Raw genomic sequence first — 19,223 nt, forward strand, 5'->3', positions numbered from 1 at the left:
GGCCTAAAATAATAGAAATAAAATATAATTAATAGGGTACCAGATGCAGTAAAGAATTGGCTATACAGTATACAAAACTCCATCTGCCCTTAGCTAAGATCTGACAATTGATAATGACATCACTTGTTTGTTAAAGGGTATAAAAGAGTTAAAGGGTTCATTGTTACTATCTGTCTGACCAAGTTGGAGCCAACCAATATGGGTTTAAACAACCTTGGGATTAGCCAATTTGTAATTCTCTTGATCAAATGCCTATAAATGTTTTGTTACTGTTTGGATGTAGTAAACAGCTTTTTAGGCATGTTTAGAGCAGTTGTATAAATAGCATTACGTCTTTGGGTTTAATAAAGGAATTTATGGTTAAATTAATTTCAACTTTTCTCTCAGAGGACTTGAAGTCATTGTTCCTGACATTTTGCAGATTTGAATTGACCTTTTTCTCCCCAGCCTGCAGTGTAGAAATTGCAGCAACTTACCAACTTGCAAAATTCTTACAGTGAGTTGTGTATAGTGTGGTGTTGAAATATTGCACATGTATTCTCCACTGTCTGCCAGAGTAAGATCCCTTATGATTACTGAGTAGTCCTGTTCATTGATTTTCTCCCAAGAGAATCGAGTTTTAAACTGTTCAGGGGGTTGTGATGAGTTAGCAGAGGATGCCAGAACCAAGGTAGATGCATTTCTGATTATTGTCCAAGTAACTATGAAGTCTTTAGTATATGGAGATCCTTGAGCCATAAATTCACATGGGATTGAAACGGTATCTCCTTCCTTTTTAAAAATCTGATCTGAAATATACAATTTAAAAAGCAACAATTAATGGGAAAGCAATGGTTTGAACAAGCTAGTGTGAAGGATGCTCAGACTTTTTGTGCACTACTTTTGAAGCAATCTTTTGATATAATTGTACTGATACTTCACTATAAGCTTCGCAAGACATCCGACTGCAGAAACCACTTCTTGAAAGAGCCATTTCAGACACTGTAGTTCAGCCTTAGTAGTTGGTTTAAGCAAACAAACAAAAAGGGGTGAAGGTGCGGAGAGGTGGCAATTGCTTTATATTAAATGAGTTTTTGTTTATGCCAAAGAAAAAACCCTCTTTGCATTGATGTGAACATTTTCCTACTGAGTCATCTCTACTAACTCTGTAACCTTGTGTTAGCTTTGCTTTCTGACTCTTAGGCAAACAAAAGGCACCACCTAGTTTATTTTTACTACCTAAGCTGCATGAAGTCCAAAAAGTAAAGAGCATAAAAGGTGCAAAATTAGACTCCATTTATTTTTGGTTAAAGATCTAAGGTTTTTAGAACACAGGTTCGAAATAAATTTCATCATTAATGTACTAGTTTAAAATATGAAATTACATTTAGATATCATTTTCTTTTTTTACCTTTAAGGGAGGAAAATATCTGGACACCACAATTGTTCGGTGCCTAACATTTCATCTTAGTTAATTGCCTAAAATAAAATCTAGTACTACCACACAGCTCCTAAAGTAAACAACAGTGGTGGAACAGAGTCCTCAACTATAAGGATTAGAAGAGGGAAAATATTAACATTCAGAGAGTGTTACTGTTTTTTTTCCCCTCTTTTATTTAAGGGAGAAAAAAGGCTTCCTAAAGGACACTTACAGATTAGTAGTGGTCAAAGGAAGGTGTTAAATAGGACAGAAATTCTCACACACTCACACAAATTCACAGTGCCTTGGGATGAAATATTGCAACCAGTGCTAGGTGTAGAGTTTATGACTGAGAATAGTGACTCACCTCAATAGGCACAAATGAATGGAGAGGGATGTCTGGCAACTTGTATTAGGGGCAGGAAGCCATAACATTTCTACACTACATTAGTATGCCTGGTGTGTGGGGCTAGGTCTACACGATGAGCAAGGGGCATGATTCCCAGCTCGTGTACACACATTCACACTAGCATGCTAAAAACAGTAGCGTAACCATGATAGCACGGGTGGAAGTGACACAGGCTAGTTGACCTGAGTACAAACCCACCTGATCCCTGAGTACAGACTTGGGGCAGCTAGCCCATGTCATCGCTGCCCGTGCGACTACACTACACTACTCAGGTGAGAGCTAGTACAAGTATGTCTTCACAAGCTGGGTCTTGCATCTCCAGCTCATAGTGTAAATGTGGCTGAAGTGAGGGGATACGGAGAGTGATTCTGAGGGCCAATGGAGGGGGGGGAGGGAACTGCACCCCACATTGCCTCTCGTCTGGCTAGCAGAAGGCTGCATGATCTCAAAAGGTTCAGGTAAGCAGCCAGAAATATAGTTCTAGCCAGTGTGAGGCATTTATAACACTCAGCACCAGGTGACCTTTAATGATGGGGAGATGTGGGATTCCATTAATGAGCTACGTTAATATGCTACTGTACACACATTCAGAACAAAATGCTGCTCTGCGGAGTGCACAGTGGATTGAGAACTATGAGCCCTGTGCATGGGCTGTAGGGAGCACAGAGTAGTGGAGTCAAGGTCAATCACGCAGATCTGACAGGAAACTTTGCTCTTTCATTGCTGTTGCTTCAATTAAGAAATATTTCTGAAGAGATAAAGAGTCTCAGGAAAGCAATGGCTATTTGCTGAAATGGATTTCTAGCAAATGCAAAAAAAAGCCTGAAGCAGCAGGAGTAAATAGACCATAGGGGAGAGCTAAATTTCAGTGGCCCTGTTTTCCTTATGCAGTGATACCATCTATTTTCTGCCCAAGTGTATTTTGTTATTTGAATCTGGACAGTCTGTTTGGCTGCTGCTCCGCTCCCCTTCCCCTAGGCCCCTTGGGTTTGGGTAGAGGTAAGGAGATGTGATCTGGGGAAGGGGTTGGGGCGGAAAGGAGACAGGGAAGACAAATGGTAGTGAATAGACTCAAGGAAACAACAGGGAATGGACTGAGCTAGGGACAGATTGGTCTAGAACACTAGAGGAGGAACAGTTTCCTCCCCTCTCCCATCTGCGTGCTGCTACTGGTGCAGCGCAGGCAGGGTGAAAGGAGAATGCTTTAGGTCAGCCACAGGTAATGTCTGGCTGGGTCACCTGGACAACGGGAGAGAAAGAGGTGGGGGATGGATTGGGACAATTTAAAAAACAAAATGACAAAAGGACATAATCTTACATTGTCTGTCTAGGCATAACATATGAACAATATTTATATTTTAAGATCTTCGCAGCCGGGAGCATCTCTTACTAAGTGATCTTTACAGTAATATGTACAATGGATCCCAAATCCAGACTGAGGCTATTGGGTGCTATATGAGTGCTACTGTAATATAAAATTAATATGTGTACCAAACAAAGTTAGCTGCCCCAGTGTATTAAATGGGCACAAGCCGAGCCACAGCCATCTAGAGTTGGCTATAGGCAAGTCTTACTATTGGGTGGTGCTGTGCGATAGGTTTGCAATGACACTCCAAACCACATTATGGTTGTGTTTAAAAACTCCAGCCAGGGTCATAAGGTTCACAAACCTATTGAGGAAACCTCCGTGAGTTTGAAATAGTTCTAAATTCATTGTTGTGCAACTTGGGAGGTGCAAAACCCACATGGTCAAAACCTAAGTATGAAGCTACCACACACAAAATAAATGCACTTCACAGTTCTGAAATTTGGGGGTGAATGTTGAGGGGTTTTCACTCATCTCAGCCTAGCTAGTTTTATAATCAACTGAGTTCTACGGAAGGTTATGTAACCTTATCTATTGTCTCTCTACCAATTCAGCACAATGTAGATGCATGCACTCATTATGGCTCAGCTGTCCTGGACTTTATACATGTTTAAGGGATGGAGCATAGTTCAATCCTACCTTCCACTTTCCATTCAGCAGTCCAGTTTTGGTTGTGAAATTGAACATGACACTGGTAAGAAGAAACTTTGTTTGCAATGTTCTTCTCACTTCTAACTGAATAGAGAGGGCCATCTTGGGTTACTTCCATTTGTGTGTTTTGCACAGATGTATTATCATTTGACCACGTTATGTTTGGCTCGGGATAAATATGAAAGGCAAGACATTTCAACAGTCTCTCTGTGTCTCGTTTTTCATATTCCATTGCATAAGATGGGGAAACTGTAAAGACAAAGAAAAAAAAAAAGTCTGGTACTTTCAACATTCTGCTTAACTTGGCGTGATTTGTCTTCTGGAATAATACAGGAGAAAATCTGTGGAACACAGAAGAAGTCACATCCAATTATTTGTGTTTATTTCAGACTACAGTGTTGCATTTGCCCCATTATCAGTGATCAGTTTCCAAACTTCTGTCAGAATCCACCCTTCCCACTTACTATTTAAGTTCACCCACTACCCAATTGCATTCCACAGACCTGCAGTGATTTTTAACCTGAAATCACTGCACTGTAGCTTTTCATCCTCTGCTGGAACCAGGTTATTTCTTTTACAGCTAGGGTGACCAGATGTCCCGATTTTACAGGGACAGACCTGATTTTTGGGTCTTTTACTTATATAGGCTCCTATTACACCTCCCCCCCACCCGCTGTCCCGATTTTTCACACTTGCTGTCTGGTCACCCTATTTACAGCTGAAATGCAACAGTGAAGTATAGAGTTGCCTTTTAGCGCTGATAGACTGGAAAGATATTGGTGCTACTACTGGTCTGAGGTATTTCAATTTCAGCTGACAGGGAAGAGAATAAGATCTGCTACCTGTGCAGTTCAGGTATTTTAAATATCCTTCTGACCTGTTACGTGCAGCCTGACTTTCACATCTGTTTTATCTTGATTTGTCCCCACATAGCAGCTGTAGGAGCCGTCATCACTCAGGCTCAGTTTACTCAGTTTTAAGGAGGCATTTCCATTGGGAATTTGCTCATGAAAAAGGGATGTTCTCCCCTTGTATTCAGAGTCTTGACGTTCTAGCTGATCCTTCCCATAGTAGTAGCTGTGCACATTTTTGTTCCCTTTCTTCCAGTAAATTACTTCACCTTCAGCACGTGCAAAAGAGCAAGGAAGGATACAATCTTCGAAAAATCGCCCTGTTACCTCTTCAAGACCTTGAAAACACAATGCACATACTATAAATGCATGAACATTTCTGAATGGGTTACTAAAAATAAATTAGGTAAGTCCATTAGGTTCCTTCCCCCACCTCCACCCTCAAATAAGATCACAACTGCAGTCCAGCTGAATTGATCTTCCGGCCCTAACAGGTGCACATCTCCCACCATTTGTTTAAACATATGCCCATTGTTATAATTTCATGTCACCCTCATACCTCCCTGAGCAGAGAGGGTGGGATGAGAGTCACATAATCCTTACTCCAGTACACCAGTATTCTAATACATGACACTCATGTTCAGACATACTCAACTCTGCATCACTAACATTCTAGACTGCAGTCTTCCAGTGCCCAAATAATTGGGATATATATAGAGGAACTCCTCACTTAACGTCGTCCCTGTTAACGTTGTTTAGTTCCTGATCTATTAGAGAACAAGCTCATTTAAAGTTGTGCAATGCTCTCTAATAACGTTGTTTGGCAGCTGCCTGCTTTGTCCACTGCTTGCAGGAAGAGCAGCCGGTTGGAGCTAGTGGGTGGGGGCTTGGAACCAGGGTGGACCAGCAGCCTCCCATCCGCTCCCCTAAGTTCCCTGTGCAGCAGCCGCCCAGCAGGCTATCAATTGCCGGGCAGTTCAGCTGTCCCTCCCACACTGCCCCGTGCTGCTCCTGGGAACCTCCTGCTTGCTGTGCATGGGGTGGGGGGGAAGAGGGGTTCTGATGTCAGGGTGTCCCCCTCTCCCCGCTTCTGTACCCCAACTCCACAGAGCGGGCGGGACACAACAAGGCTCAGGACTGAGGGAACTTCCTGGCAGCAGCTGCTGTCTCAACTTGCTGATCTATTTAAAAGGGCAATGTATTTAGAGTAGGGTCAGCATACTTAAAGGGGCAGTGCATCTCTCTCTCTCTCTCACACACACACACACACAATTTGTGTCTCCGTCTCTCTCTCACACACACACTCTGTGTGTGTGTGTGTGTGTGTCTCTCTCTCTCTATCTCTCACATGCACACACACATGCACCCCTCCACACTTTGGAAAGTGGAGGGAGTGGTGCGCTTGAGTGGGATAGCGTGGGTTCATCTTCACATTCAGTTTCTGCAGGGAATGTTTGCAGCCACTGTCATGCATCTATTGTGTCTCCTCCCTCCACTCGTGCTGCCTTATAGAGTGTGAGGCTATGTTAACAACAGTGTGTTAATCGTTGAGGGCTCAGCCGAATGCTAGTTCATCATTTAGCAGCAAAGCATTCCCTGGGAAATATCCCACTTTCTGAGGGCTTGTCTACATTACCCACTGATTCAACGGTGATAACACCGCAGTAAGTAGATCTAAGTACATCAACTTATTCAGTTAGCTGAAGTGGTGTAACTTAGATCAATCCCCTGACTCCACCACTTCAACCAAGCTTCACAATCATCACTGCTGTGTACAGTATTAAATTGTTTGTTTAAAATTTATAGAGTGGGGTGTGTGTGTGTGTGAGAAATTTCCCTGGAACCTAACTCCCTCTACTTATATTAATTCTTATGGGGAAACTGGATTTGCTTAACATCGTTTCACTGAAAGTAGCATTTTTCAGGAACATAACTACAATGTTAAGCAAGGAGTTACTATAGAGCTTTACAGCTCCAGTACGCTGTACCAACATTAGCTAATTAACCATAGCCCTTTATATTGTTCTATCATTTATAGACTAAACATAGCATTACTTGAGGTTCTTTTATCTCACATGGTAGGGAGCCTGTTGATTTGGAGCTAAAGTTCCTTGTGCTCTCTTTGCTGTTACCCTGAAGACCTGGGGAGCAACACTGGGTCGAATAGCTAATAATTGATACTGTCAGTATAACCAGAGAATTGTTACAAATTGGTGCCTCACTGATATATTTGGAATTGCGACCAACGTTGCCTTTAACTAGGGTGACTGTATGTTAACCACGGCTATTGAATGGAACATCATGCCTGCTCAAGAGTATATCATCATCATGTTGTACTCCAAGGGCTACAGCGTACAGAGGAGAACAGACCTGCTACAGATAATGAAGATTCTCAAGTGGGAGGGGCTGATGCTTTAGAACAGAAAGTTCCAGCATACAAAGACCTACCTACCCAAGAAACCCTGTTGTTCTTAGTCTGGTGCTTTCTTGTGCTTCAAGCTACCTTCATATATCAAAGGAAAAAAGAGCACTGCTGAGTTTGTTTTTCCTTTGCTGCAATGCAATCCATTTACAAGGACATCCTTATTTTGCTTTGAGTGCCTTATATCAATTGAGTGCCTTAAGTTGATTCCTTACCGTGAGTATTATCTCGACAATGCCTCTTTTAAGTAATTCACCTCTTGAAAAAAAAAAAAAACTTCTTTATCATGTCCATGAACACACAGCTCAAACTTACCTGAAACTACAGCATACAAATGAAACAGAAAGATGAGTATTTTCTGAACCTTCATGCCTTCTTTGATTCACAGTAGTTTCATTTCTAACTGATAACATAGAGGAGAAAAAAAACAGTTTACGGCCTGTAAAATGCTTATCCTATTGTACTGTATCAATCAACAATTATTATAATGTTTTTTATATACCTCTAGATGTGGAGGGGCCTTTCTAGACATAGTACAGGTCTGTTATCAAGAGTTTAAAGTCCTGATTCTGCAACATTGCAAGTGTGTGAACTCTTGCACCATTGCGAAGCCCCATTGACTTTAACAGGGCTCCAGGCTAATGCAGGGGTGTGCCCACAGCGATCAGCTTTCCAATCATGGACCTAAATAGGAAATGTACAGAGAACTCCACTGCTAATCCCAAGCGTTCAAAAATCAGGAGACAGGCCCCCAAAATCATAAGGGGCTTAAAAATCACAATTTAAACGGGAAAAAAATTGTCTTCTGGTTTCTGGGCCTTCGGCGCTTAACTTTTCAAGATTTTCTCTGCAACTTTGAGGGCTAGAAACTTGATTTAACAAAAATGAAAACTGATAATATCACATAAAAGAAAATTACCAGTCTTTAATCTGTTGTGAGGATCCATTAAAGAAAAACTGATTTTAAACAAATGTGATAAGAATAATTATTGTATGCAGCAAAGTTATGCAATTAACAGGTTGTCTTTGTACTTCAGAGAACAGTGAGATTTAAACTAACAGCTCAATTCTGCCCCTATTCATCATCATCATCATCATCATCATGTTCCCATTACACTTCTGACATTTAGGGCAGCGACAAAGCTCCTCCACTCCTGTCTGTTTCTGGCAAGTCTTTGAGTGGTCCCCATCTGTGCCCCAGGTTTTTCAGCTCGGTTTCCACAGCTCTTCACAATGTTGTTTTCGGGCAGCCTCATTTTCGCTTGCCTTCAGGTGTTCATCTTATTGCTACTCTGGTGATGGAATCAGTTTCCATCTGAAGCACATGGCCAATCCATCTCCAATGCCTCCTGGCAACGATGGTGCTCATATTCTCTTGGCTGCATTGTGTCACTAGATCTTGGTTTGAGATTGTTCAAAAGATACGGAGGATTTTTCTGAGGCAGGCTGTATGGATGAAGACAGTTTGGACATGTCATACTTTCTCATTTCCCAGTATTCTGCACTGTAAAGTAATGTTGAAAGTACATAGCTCTGATAAATCTTGAGTTTGGTTTTGGAGTTGTATTTTTGATGATTTCTAGACTGTACTTAAGCTCCTGAAGGTGTTACTGGCTTTATTTTTGTTCTGTATGTCCTGGTTTCTTCCACCATCCTGGCTGATGGTGCTGCCCAAGTATGTGAATGTTTCTACATTCGTGAGAACATAATCCTCTATCCGTGATGGTGAGGCAATATTAAAGGTCATATCATTTGTCTTATTTCAATTGATTTTCAGTCCAATTTGCTGGCTGAATGCATTGAGTTAAGTTGTTTTTCCTTGTATATGGTGTTGCGAATGTGACAGGAGAGAGACATCATCTGCAAAATCCAGGTCTTCAAGGGATGAGAAAGGTGTTCATTTAATGCCTCTTGGCATGTCTTATGATCTTGTACGCCACATTACCCAGTTGATGGTAGTGTTGAAGAGGATTGCAGACATGACACACCCCTGATGTACTCCTCTTTTGACTTCAAACCTGAGCTCACTGTGATCAACACTACACGTAAAGTAGGAATAAAAGCTTTCGATGATGATTATATGGAGAGGGAATTCCATTCCAGAATGCACCATAGGCTGGCCCTGTGAATGCTATCAAAAAAGCCTTCTCAAAGTCTATGAATTTATGTAGAGCTGCTCTTGCCATTCTAAGCATTGTTCTATTATGTTTCATAGAGTTGTCGAGGTCTCGAACCCCAGACGGGCATGGTTCGTTGTCTGACCGGAGAGAGACAAGCAACACCAGCAAGGTCCGAACTCAAAGCTCTTTATTGAAGAGTGCACACAACAATAGAGAGCAGCCCATCTCCAAAGAGAACCAGCCAGCCTCTAAGTAAAACTCATAGGTTTTTATAGACAGTCCCATCGCGTCACAGATTTATTTATAAAGCAGCCCACCCCTCCTCTATATTAGTTAAAATCCTCTTTCTCTATATGCATGCACATCTACCCCCCTTATTGTAGATAACTTTTAGCAAATTGTAGTGCTTTACTAACTTTCTTATCGGTATGGGTGTCAACCAGGAGACGAGGAGTTAAAACAGACATAACACAAGAGCAGAGAGTAGGGAGTAGAAAACAGCGCCTCTATATTTCAAGGACTGTTCCCAGCACATCTGATACAAAAATGCAGAATGCAGGCCTCCCCTTTTTTTCCCACTCTCTGTAACTTAAACAAATATTCCTTCATTCTACTTTCAGAGACTTTTTCAGCAGCCTCTCTTAGCCTGACTTAGGTTCAGTTGGCATAACTGCCTCCTATTTAGTTTTTCTTACCTAACAGAGTGAAGATCTGGTCTGTTCATCCATGCCCTTTCTGAAAACCTGCTCGCTCTTTTCTGAGAACACTATCAACTGCCTCTGATAGACGCTGGACTATGATCTTATACAATACTTTGCTTGGCACAGATAAAAGTGCGATACCACACCAGTTATTTCAATCACCAAGAGTTCCTTTCTTTGGTATCTTCACTATAACCCTATTGGTCCACTCTTCGGGCACTTTTTCTCTTTCCCAGACTGATGTAAATAGATGGGCCAGGACAGATGCTGCTAAATCCGGATTTACCTTGAACATTTCTGCACTCAAGTTATCCTTGCCAGGAGCTTTCCCATTTTTTAAGGATTTGATGGCTTGAACGATCTCTCCCTTAGTTGAGGTGTTTGTGATATCAATACAGCCCGTAGTTAAGCAGGGCTTAATTTGTGCCAGGGCTGAGCCCCAGCACTTCCAGGCGTGGCAGTTCACAGCCCTGGCACCTCTGCCTTGCTACATCCGTTAAAAGGTAAAAAAAAGATTGCCTGAGCCCCAGCATCTCTTTCATTACAAATTAAGCACTGTATTTAAGTTTCAGAGTCCAATACTGTCAACGTTTTTAAAATAGTTGGTTCTGTAGCCACATACAATGCGATGCACTATCTGACTGCTGCTTTTATAGAAGCTGCTGGAATGGAAGTGTTTTCCTACTACCCTTTCCTTTATGGCTGGGGGCAGGTGTTTCCTGCCATCAGAAAGACCCTGATGGATTTGCGGTAGAACAGTGTGTCCCTACCTGGAAGTCACCTCTGAAGACACCCGAAGCAGCCATCCAACACTTCCTGAAATCACATATAAAATGATTAGACAGCAAAGGTTAAGTTAGGAGTTTGGCTGGGGCCTTGAGAAGCAGCAAGAGGGAAGGCAGGGGAGCTCCCCTTAGAAATTAAAGCTATAGAGTTGATAATCCCAAGCAAAACGGTCAGGTGTCAGCCTGTTGCCAATGTATGTGAACAGATCCTTTAAAGTCCAGGTTGTAGAACCTGAAAAACTGACCCTTGGAGAGTTCCAGCCAATTTTAATCTCATTTGCTTCCATGTTATAATTTACAGTGCTGCAGCATCTTTCATCCAGAAAGTTCGCAAGTCAACTTTGATTATATAGAGAATAACTGAAATTAATTCATGGCCACGTGTATACCGAAATCAAGGTTGCCAATTAAACTGCCCATACAGATGTGGAGGTGCAGGGGAGCTATAGAAGCTAGAGCCTCCTTTTTTAGGAACACAGACCTCTATCATTTGAGCCAAAGGAAAATCATCCTCCATTAGTCACTACTGTTATGGCTGTTACCCCTTTGCTCGCTAATGCTTGGGCCTTTGCTGGATTGTTTCTCTTAGGAGGAGAAATTGGTGAGAGAAGTCAGGTATTTCTTCAGAGCAATCCTGTTTATTTACATACAATGTACACAAAGTCCTGTTTTCCTGAACACAGTAGGACCTAACAGCAGGTAGTTTTCACTCGGAAATCCAAGTGTACCCTTTTAGCCCAAAAGAAGCCCTGTCTCTTGGCTTCCTCCCCAGGAGCCCTGCTCACACTTGTTTCTTCTGCGTTCTGCCTCTCATACACACAGCTACAACCAATCAATTGTCAAACCACCGTGTTTCATAATCAGTCCCAGGGAAACCCCTCAGTCCACATAGTTTAACTTCTATTCAGCCTTACCATGTGGCTCATTGCCTTAGGCAGTGGCTATCTATCACTACATTAAGGGGTATTTAATTCCTCCTTCCATTTAGCTTGAAAGAAAAGTACTTAGTACATCCATCAACTTTAACAAGGTCTCTGATGGTCTACAGATCAAAGATCTGCTTGATGGCAGCCATTAACATCTTGCAGCATAACAAAGGCTTTTAACCCCTTGTAGTAAGGTGGACTGGTCCACCCAAGACACAGAGAAAGAGGGTGGCTCCACCCCCTGCTACCAGCCTGCTTATTTGTCCCTTCAATTGAGTGTTGAGAGCCACTATAGCTGGCACAGAACAGCAGTCATGAGTGAAAGAAGAAAACGTCCCTCTGTGGCAACATTCAGAAAAAGAAAGAAAGCAAAAGGAAGCTTTTCTATCTAAGCAGAAAGGAGCTCTTCTGAGATACATAGGCACAAATGTTCACGGGTGAGACTTCCGGCCACAGTGAGGATATGAGTGGTGAGGAGATGCCTCATCTTCCAGTTAGTCAGAGTGCCAGTGACCTGGCAGCTACTTTAACATCCATATCTCCATCTCAAATGGATGTAACCATACACATTCCTGAAGAAAAGCGTAGATCACAGAAGAGTGTGGTGGAGGTGCAAGAAACAGCCGCTGCTGAGTTTAGTTCGTTAAGTCTAGATGATCTAGGACTGTGGAGCCACTTGAGCAGAAGCCTGAGGGACTTCCTTGTACTGCATCGGCCACAACAAGTGAAAAACGTCAAGTTCCCCAAAGACAATGAAAATAGAAGTTTCCATCCAACACATTACTGGTGTGAAGTGCCCAATGGTGACAAAGTGGAGAAGCCATGGCTTATGTACTCAGAAACCCAGAATGCTGCATACTGTTTTTGTTGCAAACTCTTCCAGTCTAATGTTCCAGCCACATTGGGTTCTACAGGAATAAAGGACTGGAAAAATAAGGCTGGAAATCTGGCATGCCATGAGAAGGCAGCAAATCACCAGAGAGCATTCCATAGGTGGAAAGTGCTTCAGATGAGACTAAGGTTAAAGGCCACCCTAGATGATCAGCATCAAGAGAAGACTGCATCAGAGTCTTTACTGGCAAAATGTTCTGAAAAGGCTCATTGCCATTGTGAGAATGCTTGCTACCAAAACCTAGCACTGCGTGGCACTTCAGATCAGCTGTATGTGCTGAACAGTGGAAACTTCCTTAAAATTGTGGAGCTGATGGCTGAGTTTGATGCTGTACTCCAGGAGCATCTCAGAAGAGTCACCACCCAAGAAACGTACACACATCACTACCTTGGAAAAATAATTCAAAATGAGATCATACAGTTACTGGCAACAAAAGTTAAACAGAAGATTGTGGCAGATCTGAAGTCAGCAAGATATTACTCTGTTATTCTGGACTGCACACCTGACATCAGCCATAGGGAACAAATGACTTTAATGGTACGTTTTGTAACAACAACAGAACCTTGTGAAAATGTCCCTGCAATGGTGACTGTCAGAGAGCATTTTCTAGAATGTATTGACATTGATGATACAACAGGAGCTGGTATGATAAATGTGCTTCTTAAGAAGCTGGAAGATACGGGAATTGCAATAGCCGACCTGAGAGGTCAGGGCTACGATAATGGTGCCAACATGAGAGGAAAGAACAGAGGAGTGCAAACACAGATCTGGGAGTTAAACCCTCGAGTTTTTTTTGTCCCATGCAGTTCTCATTCATTGAACTCAGTCAGTGATGCAGCATCAGCTTCTAGTGAGGCTGCTGAATTTTTTAATGTAATTCAAAGCATCTATGTATTTTTCTGTGCATCAACTCATTGATGGCAAATTTTGAAGCAACATCTGGGAACATCCTCTCTGACCCTGAAACCACTGAGTGCCACACAATGGGAAAGTCGAGTGGAGGCGATTAAGCCTCTCAAACACCAAATTGGGAAGAGAGATGATGCCATAGTTGCCATTATGGAGGATAATGCTATGACAGGAACTGTTTGTGGGAGAACAGTGGCAGAGGGAAATGAAATCACCAGAACCATACATAACTTCAATTTCTGTGTGGCTTAGTGCTGTGGCATGACATACCGTTTGAAATAAATGTTGTAAGCAAGAGACTCCAAGGTGTTGACCTTGATATATCTGGAGCAATGGAACAACTGGACGAAGCAAAGTCATATCTACAGTCTTACCAGTCAGATGAGGGATTTCAAAATGTTCTGAAGAGCGCACAGAAGTTGGCAGAGGAACTTCACACTGAAGCTATTTTCCCACCCATTCAAGAATACAAGAACCACTGAAGAAGACATTTTGATTACAAGACACGGGATAATCCCATAAGAGACCCCAAACAACAATTCAAAGTTGAATTCTTTAACCAGGTGCTAGATTGTGCAATACAGGCAGTTGAAGAACATTTCATGAAGCTCAAGGAACACAACAGTATAGTTGGGATGTTGTATGATATTCCAAAACTCCTCACTATACCTGAAGAAGACCGACACCAGCAATGCAGGGCACTAGAGACAATGTTGACACATGATGACATGCATGATATTGATGCGAGTGATTTAGGTGCTGAACTGAAAGCCCTTTCAAGATACATTTCAGCAGGATCAACTCCAAAGGCTGTTCTGGAATATATGTTCACAAATAAGATGACCACCTTCTTTCCAAATGCTTTTGTTGCTCTGCACATACTTCTAACACTTCCTATAACAGTTGCCAGTGGAGAACGCAGCTTCTCCAAGCTGAAGTTAATAAAAACACATCTATGCTCCAAAATGACACAGGAGAGGCTGGTCAGCCTTACAGCCATCTCAATTGACCATGAGCTGGCCCAGACTGGACCTTCAGGAAGCAGTTCAAATCTTTGCAACCAAGAAGGCATGGAAAGCACCACTTTGATCATTCAAACAGATAAAAATGCCAGTGTTTACTATGCAGGCAAGAAAAGTTACATTTGCTGTTCAGGCATTTTAAAGTTAAGTGTTACTTAAAATTTTTGAGCAAGGCATTTTAAGTTCTCCTCTATTGGGGTAGGTAGCAGAGCAGTACCATGAGAGGAGTAGAACAGGAAGAAGACAGCTTTGGCCCAAGCGAGGGGGCATGGGGGCATCATTTGAGCTCCCCGTCTCAGGTGCCAAAATGTCGTGGGCCGGCCCTGCTGCCAAGGGGACTCAGGGCAGCTGGTGCTGGGGCCACGCTGCCCACCTGGCCCTCGGACCACCCCGCCCGGTGCACTGGGGCTGACGTGCTGCCGCTGCACCGCCCGGCCACCCAACGCTGGGGCTAGAGACCACAGTGGGAGTGCACTGGGCTACTGAGGGGGAGGGAGGGCAGAAGTGGAGGGGCTGGGGACTAGCCTCTACCAGGCAGCCAGCTCACTGGCTGCCCATGGTAAACACCTGAAAATAACCTAGCATCAAGCCAGTAGGACTCTTTATAGAGCTATTAAAACACAATAACCCACCCCTTATCAAAACTATGGCACTCACAGCTAAACTGGATCTTAGAAGGCTGGTTTGAAATTGTGGCCATGTAGCCCAGGGAACTGAACTGACTGGATTAGTGACATTGTGATATTTTCTATCCCTTTCCTAATAGTTCCTAACATACCATTAGCGTTTTTGACTGCTGCTGTGCATTGAGCTGAAGTTTTCAGAAAACTATTCAAAGACCCCAAGATCTCTTTCTAGAGTAGTAACAGCTAATTTCAAACTCATCATTATATATGTGTAGTTGTTTTCCAAGATGCATTACTTGCATTTATCCCTGTTTAATTACATCTGCCGTTTTGTTGCTCATGCAGTGTCGCTGTATAAGGATCCACCACTGGATCGGTCCCTGGATATTAAAGGGAGAAGGTGAATGAGGTAATATATTTTATTGGATCAACATCTGTTGGTGTGAGAGACAAGCTTTTGACCCATCCAGAGCTCTTCTTCAGTTCTGGGAAAGGTACTACAAGCACCACCACTGAATACAAGATTGAACAGATAGTTTATCTGTGACACTCCTAGTGGAGTAACTCTTATTTTTTACAAATAAAAGCAGATTTTGACCCTATAAAACTTGTCTGGTTTCAGAACAAGGATTTATTTATTCCTTAGCATACAGCATTTCAGATGATCATTTACTCTCTCTTTATGATTGTAACCTGGCAACAGCTGATTTAAAAGTATGTGTAAGTGCTTACAAGAATTAAAGCTCTTAATGCTTCTACCAATAAGGAAGTAAAGCGAACTTGGAAAGCAGCAGATAGCCAAAGCACCATATTAGTCCAGATGACTTTTGTTGCACAAAAATGAATACATGACTACAGTCTATAAACTGTTAAATACCTGCATTAGCTCAAGGAGGCCAAACCCTAGATGTTTTCCACCTCCAACTTTGAAATCCAGGGCCTATTTTACATGTTCGAAGCCCCTTATCTTGTATGCTGTCTCTTTATTTCAGAAGCCGGCATTGAAAGGGGGCAACGTGATGCTGCTGTGTGTTCCAGAACTCAATAATTTCAGTTTACAATGGTGGATTCTTATATGGGTTACTTCAGAAATTATCAGAAACCAGCATGTATGTAGCAACTCAGCAGAAGTAGCCAAAAGTTGAGAAGTCTTATGGGATCCTGTAATATGTTCTTTGTGCGATTTCTTTTGGCGCCATTCTTCTTGGGGGGCACTTTACTTAACTGGGAACTGAGTTTTTTCATAAAGAATTATATGCCAACACTGCAATTTTTTTCCTTTAATAAAAAGGCAGAAGTGGCTTAAAAGTCAGAAAGAAGTATGGTGACCAGATAGCAAGTGTAAAAAAATCAAGACAGGGGGTGGGGAGTAATAGGCACTGAATATTGGGACTGTCCGTATAAAAATGGGACATCTGGTCATCCTAGAATGAAGCCAGGTCTATGCTAGAAAATGTTGCCGGTATAGCAATGTTGGTTAAGGGTGTGATTTTTTTGTGTGTGTGTTTTACATTTCTAAACCAGCAAAAGCCCTAGTAGAAGCAGTTACCCTGGCATAAAAGGGCTTTTGCCACTATATTTTATCTTGCTCGCCAAAGTAGCATAAACTATACAATCAAAAGCACTTTTTTTGGAGGTATAAGCTGCATCTACACTTAGAAGGGTTTTGCCAGCATAGCAGCAAAACTTAAATGTCAGCTAGACCTTACAACCTGGAACTCATATCCCTAATTCAGATGATATGGAGTAGAATTGATAACAATGAACACTGAACTGCATGCCCACTTTCCCTCTATTTCAGGGGTTCTCTATGCTCCCACCTTCCACACCATGGCAGAGTGTCTGTGTGGCCTCTCCTCCCGTCCCCTCGTGTCAGGGGCACCTTCTTCCCCTCACCATTCTCTTTCCATTTTTATTTTGTGTTGGCTCAATTTGGTGAATTGCTGTAGCTGATGGCCAGTCTGGTCAGGCAATATGCAGCACACGTTGGTCTGGTTATTAATCCAGATACAACTAAGTCACTGGTTATTACCATCAAGTAGCCTCCAGCTCCAGATTACCACCAGTGCAGTATTAACCTGTGCAGACATGATATCGAGCAGCTAGTAAATGTCAAATACTGTACTTGGGAAGCAACAGACAGTGCTGGAGGATGCTCAAAAGATGGGGGTGCTCTTACATGGTTGCTGCTGCGTGTCAGGCCCTTCAGTGGCATCACGGGAGACATTGGGCCACCAACATTACTATAAAGCTGTGGCTCTACAGAACCATGGTTATACCAACTGTATTGTGGGCAGTGAGGAAAGATGAAGAGTAGCAGACTGACATTTTTGATTCTCCTTGTCTTCACCAGCTGCTCCATATTAAGTGGCAGGATAACCTCAGCATGAGGGTATTGCTAGCTGAACCCAGCAACTTCCTCCATCAGCATTAGTTCAATTTCAGTGGCTTTCTTGGTATGGACATATTATTAGGATGGAAGACCAACAAATTACAGAATGCATTTACTAAGGAATGCCACGACATGGTCAGTAATCAGGGGGTCAGCAAAAGTTTTGGTGGCAGAGTAAGATCACCAATGACAGACAGACTGAACATCCAGTCAGACTGTCTTAAAGACCGAGCTAGAGACCAACCTGGCTGGCTTTCAATGTGAAAGGAGGCTACGTTCCTTTGGAATTTGCCATGATGATTGGCTGCCACCACCTAGAGAGAGGCTTGCATATACTGGTTGAAACTGGATTCTCCAGGGACGAATAGACAAAGGATTTTGGGATAAATAGCCTCAGTTTAAACTGACTCAAGGCCTTCTACCTGATCCAGCAAACAGGCAGGATCTCCCACTCACAGAGGGCCCTATTCCTTAGGAAACTGTTGGAATGGCTTTGGCTTACTGAGGCCCCAAAAGAGCGAATGTGCTGATTCTGAGCTGAAGTTGTGATGATTTTGTGACCACAGGAGAGATCCCTATGTGGGGTTTGAAGAACTAATCACCAACCAGAGCCCTTTTGGGAGTGATGGGGTGATCTCTGATAAGCATATTAGCATGCATGTTGTTCTTTTGTTGTTTTTAATGTTTTCTATAATGCTTTCACCTTAAGAATAAATGTGCTTGCTATAAAGAGCTGTGTGGTAAGTTAACAGTGGCAATTACACAGTATACATCTATAAGGAGAGAAATGAAGTAAGCCTGCTTAGGTAGTCTGGCTGATGCTGGGGAGGTTGCAGTATAGTCAGGAAACTGTTCAGCATGGAAATACCGCAGTCGGAAAAACAGACTCCTATCTCCACCAAACAGCGGCAACAGCTAGGAAGCCAGAAGCCTCGAGCAGGTGCACTTGCTGGACCACAGAGAGGGAGTACAGGTGCCGATGCCTTGAACTGTGCCAATTAAACAAGAGGCGTTTTCCGTACCCAGAAATCTGAACCTGCCTCTCTAGTGAGTTCTGTGTTCAAAAGAAGCTCTGTCTCTTAGCTTCCTGCCTCACTCACTCTCTCAAACACACAACAGAAATGAAACCAATCAATCCCCCAGTCTCTGCTTTTCCAGTCAGTCCCCAGGTAAACCCTTCTACTTACATGGCTTAGCTTCTGATTGGGCTTGCCCTGTGGCACCCTGCCTTGTGTGCTGGCTTCCTCTTGCTTCAGCTATCACTACACAAAGGGGCATTTAACTGCTCCTGCCATTTAGCCCAAATAAAAGATAGACTCGATAAAAATCAGTGGGTATACTGGCTGAGATGGATCTATAGAACAAAGCCATGTTTGACCTAGTGTAATATTCTTCAAATTGTTAGAGGTTCTAAACATTTTGTGAGTATATCTTAATGGAGAGACAAAGAGGGTGAGGTCTATTTTTTTTGGACCTCAGCCACCTTGTCCCTCTAATATTCTGCAGCAGACACCACTACAACTACACTGTATAGAACAATGGAAGTTCCTAAATTTAGCCACCTGAAATGAAAACAAAAACACAACAGAAGCTGGTCCCATAAAAGATATTACCTCATCCACCTTGTCTCTCCATTAAGACTGTATATTAAGAATAGGACTGACAGAGTTACAACTACACTGCATATATTCTTAATGACTGACTGATATTTGAATTCACATTAGCTTTGAAAAGTTGTTAGCAAGTCAAACT

General features: G+C 42.5%; 1 protein-coding gene across 4 annotated transcripts in view; it reads right to left on the minus strand.

The window, feature by feature from the left end:
* The window catches only part of HHLA2 (HHLA2 member of B7 family), a 32,180-nt gene that overhangs the window by 11,981 nt on the left and 976 nt on the right, over positions 1–19,223 (minus strand). For 3 of the 4 annotated variants that reach the window (XR_012664546.1, XM_048870745.2, XM_048870763.2), the window contains exons 2-6: positions 10,690–10,735; positions 7,414–7,501; positions 4,703–5,014; positions 3,814–4,074; positions 477–788 (exon numbers count right to left, since the gene is read on the minus strand). Coding sequence is in view for 3 of the 4 variants with exons in the window: in XM_048870745.2 (XP_048726702.1) it covers positions 477–788; positions 3,814–4,074; positions 4,703–5,014; positions 7,414–7,468 (940 nt within the window). In the remaining variant the exon portion in view is untranslated. The remainder of the gene's footprint in view (positions 1–476; positions 789–3,813; positions 4,075–4,702; positions 5,015–7,413; positions 7,502–10,689; positions 10,736–19,223) is intronic. The other variant, XM_048870755.2, reaches the window with a different exon arrangement.

The sequence above is a fragment of the Caretta caretta genome, chromosome 1, assembly GCF_965140235.1.
Source record: "Caretta caretta isolate rCarCar2 chromosome 1, rCarCar1.hap1, whole genome shotgun sequence".
NCBI classification, from domain to species: domain Eukaryota; kingdom Metazoa; phylum Chordata; order Testudines; family Cheloniidae; genus Caretta; species Caretta caretta.